Source organism: Morus notabilis, unplaced genomic scaffold (genome assembly GCF_000414095.1).
Source record: "Morus notabilis unplaced genomic scaffold, ASM41409v2 Scaffold1009, whole genome shotgun sequence".
NCBI classification, from domain to species: domain Eukaryota; kingdom Viridiplantae; phylum Streptophyta; class Magnoliopsida; order Rosales; family Moraceae; genus Morus; species Morus notabilis.
Window position 1 is genome coordinate 367131 of NW_010357868.1, and position 10416 is coordinate 377546.

Consider the following 10416-nt stretch of genomic DNA (forward strand, 5'->3'; position numbering starts at 1 on the left):
AACTGATCAAATCGTCTAATAATCTAAAAATAATTTACGATTAGTTCAGTTTGATTTAAATTGAGCAATTTTCACAATTTGATGGATTTTTTGATTACTCCTACTTTTAGAAACAAAACTATTTTTACTCAAATTAACGTGTTTTAGGGACAAAGATTTTTAAATTTTTTTAGATTTTCTAAATAAAACAATAAGATTTTTAAAATTTTTATTGAAAGAATATTATTGAAGTGGGGGCGTTAAATCCTTTTAATGGGACAAATATAACATCTTCGGTCTAGCTACTAGCGCATTGGGCCTGAAGATGAATTCAAAAAACTTTAAAAAAAGGTGGTTATTAATACACCCCATTTTAAAAATAAATTTTTTTTATTACAATATACCCTTTTATCGTTTTTATGTAATTTCACGTCTGTGCCCATATAAAATATTTTTGTTCTGTATCAAATCTTTTTTTTTTTTTTTAAGTTTCTTCTACCGAAAATAAATTCTTTGTTAGGCTTGTTTGGTCTTCTAGTGTTGTTTCAAGAGAATTTTCGCTGCTTGCCTATCTTCTTGGGATGGGTTTTAGATTTCTGAGTCTGTGTTGGTAAGCTTTTTTCCTTGCCAGGTTGTTTCTTTCGTTGCGTTTTTTTTTTTTTTTTTTTTTTTTGGAAGGAAACTTGTTTCTGGACTATTATTAAGTAATATCATGCAAGACAAACTTGAGATACATATATCCCGTTCATTTCACCGATTCAAGTTTTATTATATATACGTCACAAGTGACGTGGAGTTCGTGTGGAGGTCGTGATGGAGAATGAGGCGTTTGGCTAACTCGACGAACGGGATCAGGTGACTGATTCCCAGACTTGGGAGAATGGCTATGTGAGGTGTTTGATTCGTTGCAAGAAATGGCCAATGGGTCTTCGATTTTGATCACGGTGAGATATATGATATATGATACACATATATATATGTTTGTGTGTGTGTGTGATCTGGTTTAGAAGTGGATCCGTTTAGTTCGTTAATTCGAGTTTTTAATTTGAGTTGAGATGTGATTTTATGTGAGAGTTTTTATTGTAGCAAAAAAAAAGTTAGATGTGACTGTTTATGAGAACTTTTTAATGTAACAAAACTTGAATTCTAAACTCGAATCAGCGAAATGAACGGGCCTTAAATACAAACTCGCTTGAGGAAACATCAATGACTTTTTGACTTTGTATTTATTTTGTTTTTCTTGACAATATTGTTATTTTGACTTTTTTGTTTTGTTTTGTTTTTTGCATGAATATTTGACTGGATTAAAGATCGGAAATATGACGTCAGTTCAGGCGTAATCTTTTTGACCCGATCATATATTTTTCCTTGAAGGCTTGAAATGTCGTTTTGGATAAATTTTTATCTTACCCTTTGTTTTTTTTTTTGATATATTTTTTTTCTTAACGTCTGTTGATTCTTTTCCTTTCAACTGAAGGTGGCCAAGAATCGTGGAGATGTGTGGGGATATTTGAATTATCAGCTTATGATTCAAAGTCCTAAACCTTAAACTCAACCGTATATATATTTTATTTATTTTTTTGTGCTTAGAAAATTAGGGAGTTCTTACAGGTCATTTGTTGGTGAATTAGGATATTGCATACGCGATTTGTGATGTAAGCTCAAACGTTAGAGATTTTAATCTCTATTTTTTTTCTAATTAATTTTTATTCTAATGAAAATCTTCTTGGACCAAACTCTTATATTATATTATATTATTATTACCCGTAACCCGAAAAAGGAAAAATACAAGTCAATACGTACGCCAATATTACTGATGGATACCACTCTTCAACCAATATCTATCCCAATCCAAGAAGAATTAGTCAAATTGGATGACAAGTAATTAGTTGTATTATTAAGTTGTCTGTTGAATGATATTCCTTTTGGAAACATATGCGTCAGTTTTGTTTAATTCGTTGATTTGAGTTTTTAATTTGAATTAAAATGTGATTTTATATGAAAATTTTTTATAATAACAATAAAAATTAAATATAATTTTTTATAAAAATTTTTAACTATAACAAAATTAAATTTAAAAACTCACAAATATCTCGTTACTTAATACTTTGACTCTTTAGAAAGTTCCAAACCAGCGACAATTGACAATTATTAGAGTAATAGATCAATATTATTTTTAATAAATTAACAAAGTCACATGAGAGTGATAGGAAAAGGAATATTATTTTAATATATTGAGTTATTTAATTAAAAAAAGGGACGAAGTGGGTTCAGGGAAAAAAAAAACAGCGAGAGCAAAATAAAACAAAGCGCAGAGATTGAGGAGCCAATGTCAGAACAGTAGCAAAGAAAAAAAAAAGACATATCCAAGAATTTATTTCAATAGAGGAGGCAATTAAATAAAAAATAACAATAAGAAAGAAATGCTATTTAGTAATTTTTCTAATAGATTTCAACTATTATACCCATATTTAACGCTTTTGAAGCTTTGCAAAATAATGTTTCTATTGGTATTTTTAAAAGCTGTATGTGCATGTCACCACAAATAATTGCATCTTTAGAGACCAAACTTTTAGATAGTGGTGTTGGCCGTGGGTTTGAGTGGTTTTTTTTTATTTATAGAAATTACCAACGAAATTAAAAATAATTTGTTTAGACGGTTTGGGTGGTTTTAATGTTTTTGACAAAAACTAAATTAAACTAAATCAATCCTAAACGGTTTGCGCGGTTTAAGCTTAATATTAAAAAAAATTTCAATAATTCATAAAAATTATAAGATTGTTAATCAATAAAAATAAAATAAGATTTAAGTTTACAATATAACTTAAAAATAACAAATGTCTAATAGTTCACCATTTAAAGTTTTAATACAAATCACCAAAAATATGATAAAGTGTATTTTATAAGTGTAGAACGTTTATTATGACCAATAAAAATTAAAATAAATATACAAAACATTTTAAAGATTAAAAATGAAAACGAGAGATAAACGGTGTTTGACATAATTAAAGACAAAAAACAAAAATGATTTTTTAGTTTAGTGTAAAATGAGAGAAAAATGAAAAAAGACTTTAGTTGTTTTTCATTTTTTGTTTCTATTTTCTCTTCTCTCTAGCACAGAGAGATAGAGACATTAATGAATTTTTTTATACTGAAAACAATCTCTTGATAAAATTACTAAACACATTTTTAAAAATAATTTATGTATGTAATTAAAAATATTTTTATTTTTATTTTTATATACAAATAAAATCATTTTAAAATGAGTTTCAAACGAACATCTTCGGTCTAGCTGCTATACGCATTGGTTGGGCTTGAAAATGAATTCAAAAAACTTTAAAAAAGGTGGTTATTAATACACCCCATTTTAAAAATAATTTTTTTTATTACAATATACCCTTCCATCGTTTTTATGTAATTTCACCATCTGTGCCCATATAAAATTTTTTTGTTTTTCTGTATCAAATCTTTTTATTTTTATTTTTTAAGTTTCTTCTACCCAAAATAAATTCTTTGTTAGGCTTGTGTGGTCTTCTAGTGTTGTTCCAAGGGAATTTTCGCTGCTTGCCTTTCTTCTTGGGGTGGGTTTTAGATTTCTCACTCTGTGTTGGTAAGCTTCTTTCCTTATGTTGCTCGGTTGTTTCTTTCTTTTCTTTTTTTTTTTTTCGAAGGAAACTTGCTTCTATACTATTATTAAGTAATATCATACAAGATAAACTTGAGATACATATGAAGTTTTATTACAGTAAAAAATTCTCAAAAATAATCATATTTAATTTTTTTATTATAATAAAAAACTCTCATATAAAGTCACATCTCAACTCAAATTAAAAATGTAAATCAGCGAACTAAACAGATCTATAATGTCTCATTATGAACTGTTTGAACAAATACAGAGCGAACGCGAGAATAGTTGGGAAAAAAAAAAAGCAAACAAAAACAAGATAATTTTGGTGCTAACTTTTAAGGGAGTAGGAGAAGGGGGATTGGGAGAGAGAATTAATTGAGAATGATGGATGATGAAGATTGAGCCATTGAAGAAGAAACTAAAGATTTCAGAGTACTTTGGGTCTGGTGTGTATTGAAGAGGAGTGTGAAAAGTCGTTGGCGTATTCTTCTCTGTTTATTTTTTAGATTGCCCATATTAGTCATTTTACTAATTAAGGGCGGGTGTATTTATAAGTTTTTGGGATGTGAGTATAACTTCTAAAAACAAAAAACAAAACAGAACAGTAAAACACTTTACTCCTTTAGTACGAGAGATCTACACAATCCATCAAATTCCCTTTCCACATTTTTTCCAAACAAGCTAAAGAAATCACAGATTGCAGAAAAAAGTGAAACAAAGTGTTTAATCTATATTCTGCTCTATGTCGTTCTATTGAGAGATTAACAACACAACCTACACAGAAATGTAACATATTAATAATAATGGATAACTAAAGGAAAAAGTACTTATTAAATATGAAGAAAAAGGATTAACTATATATGGTCTACTTGGTTGCCATATTTTTCAACGTGGAAGCTAACTCAGAGAGTGCCCTTGTGGATGACCCATCTTCGTTTAGTGCCTTGACAACCGAGTCCTTGAGTTGTTTTATTGAGTGTCTCACAATTCTACCCTTTTCACTTGTACCCTCCATTAAAGCCTTAACAACACTGGCCACTTCCTCTCGTCGAATGATGCCATCTTCACCATCAGCCTTTGGTCTCAATGCCACTTTGAGATTCTCAACAAGCAACACGGCATTCATTTTCTGCTCCGCGAAGAGTGGCCAAGCAATGATCGGCACGCCGTGAAGAATACTCTCAAGGGTCGAGCTCCAACCACAGTGGCTCAGAAACCCGCCGGTCGAGATATGGCCCAACACCCGAGTCTGTGGGGCCCAGTTGTGCACGACTAGGCCTTGCCCTTTCCTCTCCAAGAACCCATTGGGCAAATATTCAAGAGGCTCTAATGGGTTTTTGGGCCCGTGATTGAGAAACGCGGCATTGGGGAATTCGTTGTTGGGCCTCCTAACAACCCATATGAATCTATGCCCGCTCATCTCCAGCCCAAATGCCAACTCGGTCATCTGTTCATACGAGAGGGTCCCACCACTCCCGAAAGAAACATATAGAACCGAGCCACGTGGTTGTTTGTCCAACCAAGTCAAACACTCCGAGTCTCCATCATCTTGACGAGGTGGACCGGTTTGTACGATGGGTCCCACCGGGTAAATAGTCTTTTCCTCTTGCAGGGCTTTTATCACCTTAGCTTCAATATCCACAAAGCTATTAAGGATAAACCCTTTAATACGCTCGGCCGAAACGATCAGTTTTGAGATTTGCACCGTCTTTTTATACGTGTCCGTTCTCCGGTCTTGGATCGAGGCAAAGAGATCTCCGCCGTGAAAAGGAGGGCATCCCGGTAATTTCACCGGCTCCGGCAAGTCTCTCATGAAATCGTACGAAGCCGCTATCTCATCCAACTTGGGCAAATAGAAGATCAAAGACAAAGCCATAGCATTTGTAGGGAAGAAAACATACGTGGGAATATCAAGTTCCTTGGCAATATCCAAAGCTCCTATTGCGAAAGGATCGAGAAATAAAGCAACCACCGGAGGAGAAGAAGTAGTACTAGTACTCGAAACCAGCGATTTCAGCACGTGATGAATTGAAGGTAAAGAGTGAGTCATGGTGTGGGAGATCTTGCGTGATGGGTTGGCGTCATCGGGAAGGTCGTCGAAGGAGACCGGAGGGAGGAATATGGTGCGGGAGTTGGGTTTGGGAAGGGATTCGAGGACGGATTTTGTGGCGTCTGATGGTTCATTGGGTGTGCAGGGTATGATGCAAGTGACGTGGAGGTCGTGATGGAGAATAAGGCGTTTGGCTAACTCTACGAACGGGATCAGGTGACTGATACCCGGACTTGGGAGAATGGCTATGTGAGGTGTTTGATTCATTGCAGGAAATGGCTAATGGGTCTTCGATTTTGATCACGGTGAGATATATGATATATGATACACACACACACATATATATATATATATATATATATCTATCTATATATGTTTGTGTGTGTGTGATCTGGTTTAGAAGTGGATATTTAGATACAAACTCGCTTGAGGAAGCATCTATGCGGTTGCCTGCTTGGACTTTTTGATTGTGTATTTATTGTTTTTCTTGACAATATTGCAATTTTGACCCTTTTTTTTTGTTTTTTGCATGAATATTTGACTGGATTAGAGATCGGAAATATGACGTAAGTTCAGGCGTAATCTTTTTGACCCGATCATATATTTTTCCTTGATGGCTTGAAACGTCGTTTTGGATAAATTTTTATCTTACCCTTTTTGTTTTATATTTTTTTTTCTTAGCCTCTGTTGATTCTTTTCCTTTCAACTGAAGGTGGCCAAGAATCGTGGAGATGTGTGGGGATATTTGAATTATCAGCTTATGATTCAGATCTCGTTCATTTCACTGATTTAAATTTTTAATTTTAAATTTTTACAATAAAAAATTTTCAAAAAATATCATATTTAATATTTTTTACTACAGCAAAAAATTCTCAAAAAATATCATATCTCAACTCAAATTCACAAAATGAATAAGACCTCAAAATCCTAAACCTTAAACTCAACCGTATATATATTTTATTTATTTTTTTGTGCTTGGAAAACTAGGGAGTTCTTACAGGTCATTTGTTGGTGAATTAGGATATTGCATACGCGACTTGTGATGTAAGCTCAAACGTTAGAGACTTTAATCTCTATTTTTTTTTTCTAATTAATTTTTATTTTAATTTAAATCTTCTTGGACCAAACTCTTATATTATATTATATTATTATTACCCGTGACCCGAAAAAGGAAAAATACAAGTCAATACGTACGCCAATATTACAGATGGATACCACTCTTCGAGCAATATCTATCCCAATCCAAGAAGAATTAGTCAAATTGGATGACAAGTAATTAGTTGCATTATTAAAGTTGTCTGTTGAACAATATTCTTTTTGGAAACATATGCATATTTAGGTTTCATTAGTTAATTAATTTGAGATTTTAATTTTAATTCAGATGTAATTTTATATAAATTATTTTTTATAATAATAAAAAAAATTAAATATAATTTTTTATAAAATTTTTTTAACTCTAACAAAATTAAAATTAAAAACTAATAAATATCTCTTTTGCTGTTTAATACTTTGACTCTTTGGAAAGTTCCAAACCAGCGACAATTGACAATTATTAGAGTAATAGATCAATATTATTTTAATAAATTAACTAAGCCACGTAGGAGTGACAGGAAAAAGAATAAAAACCAATAAGCAAACCGTATTTCCATCTTGTCAAAGCATGCAGAGAGCCTATTGTGTTGGCAAATTTTGAGATAAAATAATAAATGAGTAAAAATAAAAATAATATGGACATAAAATATTTTACGTGAAAAATCTTCAAAGAAGACGGGGTAAAAACTACGAGACACGTATAGAAAAATCTCATTATGAAAAATAAGAATTATAACATTCTTTTTAATTTAAACGAAGAGAACAATAAGAACTAATCTCTCATGTAAGTATGAGAAACGCCTCACAAAAAGAAGAAAAACTGGAGAAACTAAATTTCTCTCACACTATAGAAGTTCTCTTTGAAGGGTGAGAATGTAATGCAAAAATGAGAAGGAAGGAGCTCTATTTATCGCTGAGCTCCCATTGAGAAAACCGTATGAGCCAGTTGTAAATAAATAACTCTTTCTTCAAATGTCAGCACCGAATTTGGGCTGACTTCCCTTTTCTCTATCTTTTTTTTTTCTTATTTCCTTTAAAAGTTGTGGCTACCTTTGGCTTATTAGGCAACATTTACATTCTCCCACTTGGAGATTTGATTAAGAATTAAGCACACCTCCACACCATCCTTTCTACCTTGTCACTGTCATGCTGCTTACATTTCTGCTAGGCCACACGAGAATCTACACCTTTGAACTTGTCAGTATTTAGTGGCTTGGTCAACGCATTTGCTAGGTTCTCTTTTGTGTGAATCTTTTGCATATCCATACTTTCTTCTTCCACTACTTCACGAACAAAGTGAAATTGAACTTCTATGTGCTTCATACTGGAATGAAAGGCTGGATTCCTTACAATGTGCAAGGCGCTCTGGCTGTCACAAAACAAAAGAATCTTCTCTTCTTTGTGCCCGAGCTTCCCCAATAAATTTTTAATCCAAATTGCTTCCTTGCAAGCTTGTGTAGCCGCTACGTATTCTGCTTTTGTTGAAGATAATGCTACAACGGGATTCAGTTTTGAAACCCAGCTTGCAGCTCTTCTTGCACGTGTGAACACATAGCCTGTAGTGGATTTTCTTTTATCTAGATCACCTACAAAATATGAATCCGCATAGCCCCTGATAGTTAACTAACTATGATCTTCCATAACATAATGCAGCATCTAAGGTACCCTTGATGTATCTTAGGATCCTCTTAATAGTACTCCAATGCAACATTGGTTCATATTGATGGAACCATTTTCTCCTAGAGGTTATGTGCCATGATGCTCTCGAAACTAGTATCCACACATCAATGAAATTCTGTTTGCCTTTAGCAATTGTTGTTGTCTTGCTATATAAGACGTCATCATCATCTGAGGTACTTGCCACATTCCCTTGAGAATTCCTATATTCATTCTTCTTAACCTTACACTCCCTCTTGAAGTGCCCTTTCTTGCCACAGTTGTGACATCTTATATTCTTCCTCTTACTCCTAGATTTTGATCTAATATGACTTTGACTCCTACTAGGGCCACGTTCTGTTGATCTCCCTCTCATTATCATCAAAGCTTCTGCTTGCTGTGAGCTTGCCAGCCTATCATCATTGTTCTTGCGCCGACTTTCTTCTTTGAGGATTGCGCCTAGAACATCTTCGAAGCATAGGCTTTCTACAACATTACTATTGGCTATGTTGATGATGAGTTGATCATACGAGTCAGGTAGACTTTGAAGAAGAATCTCTGCACGTTCATTTTCATCTATCTTTCAACCCAACGATGTAAGCTGAGCGAATAGAGTCTGCAGGTTGTTGATATGGTTTGTTACCAGTGTGGATTCCACTATCCGAAGAGTATAAAGTTTTCTCTTCAAGAAAATCTTGGTGTGAAGTGACTTGGACTCGTATAACTTGATGAGAGTATCCTAAATTTCTTTCGTTGTTTTCTTCTCTGTGATACTTGATAAAACTTCTTCTGCTAATGCCAGGTGCAAATTGGCAATAACATTACCATTTATCTTGTTCCACTTGCCATCGTCTGTGATTTCTTGTGGTCTTTCTTTGATAGCCACTAGACAATTATCCTTCCGTAAAATTACTGACATCTTCATTTTCGACAACGTGAAATTGCTTTTGTTAAACTTCTCTATTTCGAATTTTCTAGCCATTTTGTGAATTGCTTAACTCCCATTGTTTCACTATAACTATGAATAATACTTGTATGAAAACTGTTCCGATTAGGTAATTTTCAGAAAAGACTGTAAATAAATACACCAGTTCTATCAACACAGGATAGATCCGGACAACCTCCTAGACAGTTTCACCTTACTAAACAAGATCCCAGAAAAGGCGTGGAAGGTCTCAGGTGAACTACTTAAGTTCCAGCCTCCTAGACATAACCTACTTACGCCGTACTTATTTGCACCGTGAATGATAACTCCCTCGTGAATAGTAACTCCACCAGGATTGTTCTAATACAACTTGTTGGTAAATTTGACGGTAAAATAAGAAATGAGTGAAAATGAAAATAATATGGACACAGAGTATTTTATGTGGAAAACCCACAAAAGAGACGGGGTAGAAACCACAGGACAAGTGTAGAAGGATTTCACTATGAAAAATGGGGATTACAATTTTCTCTCTAAATTACATAGAGAGAACAATCAGAACTACTCTCTCATGTAAATATGAGAAAAACCTCACAAAAAGAAGAAAAATTAGAAAAACTAAATATCTCTCACACTATGGGAATTCTCTCTGAAGGGTGAGAATGAGATGCAAAACTGAAAAATGGAAGAGTTCTATTTATAGCTGAGCTCCTCTTGAGAAAACTGTATGAGCCAGTTATAAACAACTAGCTATTCCCTCAAATGTCAGCACCGAATTTGGTGCTAACTTCCCCTTTCTCTCTCTCTCTCTCTTTTTTTTCTTTAAAAGTTGTGGCTGCTTTTGACTTATTAAGTAACGCTTACATTTTGTACAAAAAGAATGAAAAATGTTTTTCTTTTGTTTTTTTGGAAAAAATGTTTTTCTTTTATTTTTTGAAAAATGATCCAACTAGAAATGGACTATCATGATTAAAAAAAGGATAAAAATAAAAAAAAACCGAATTTCCCCATTGATCAAATCTTGCTCCATTTCTTATCAAAACATGAAGAGCTTTTTGTGCAACAAGAATGAAATATATATATATATAT

The 10416-nt window shown here is 33.3% G+C and overlaps 1 protein-coding gene across 1 annotated transcript; it reads right to left on the reverse strand.

Annotated features, from left to right (window-relative positions):
- Positions 1-4201: 4201 nt before the first annotated feature.
- LOC21404656 (hydroquinone glucosyltransferase) lies at positions 4202-6133 on the reverse strand. The gene has a single exon (XM_010090983.2). The coding sequence runs from the start codon at positions 5922-5924 to the stop codon at positions 4473-4475; it is 1452 nt and encodes a 483-aa protein (XP_010089285.1). The 5' UTR covers positions 5925-6133; the 3' UTR covers positions 4202-4472.
- Between the last annotated feature and the right edge of the window lie 4283 nt (positions 6134-10416).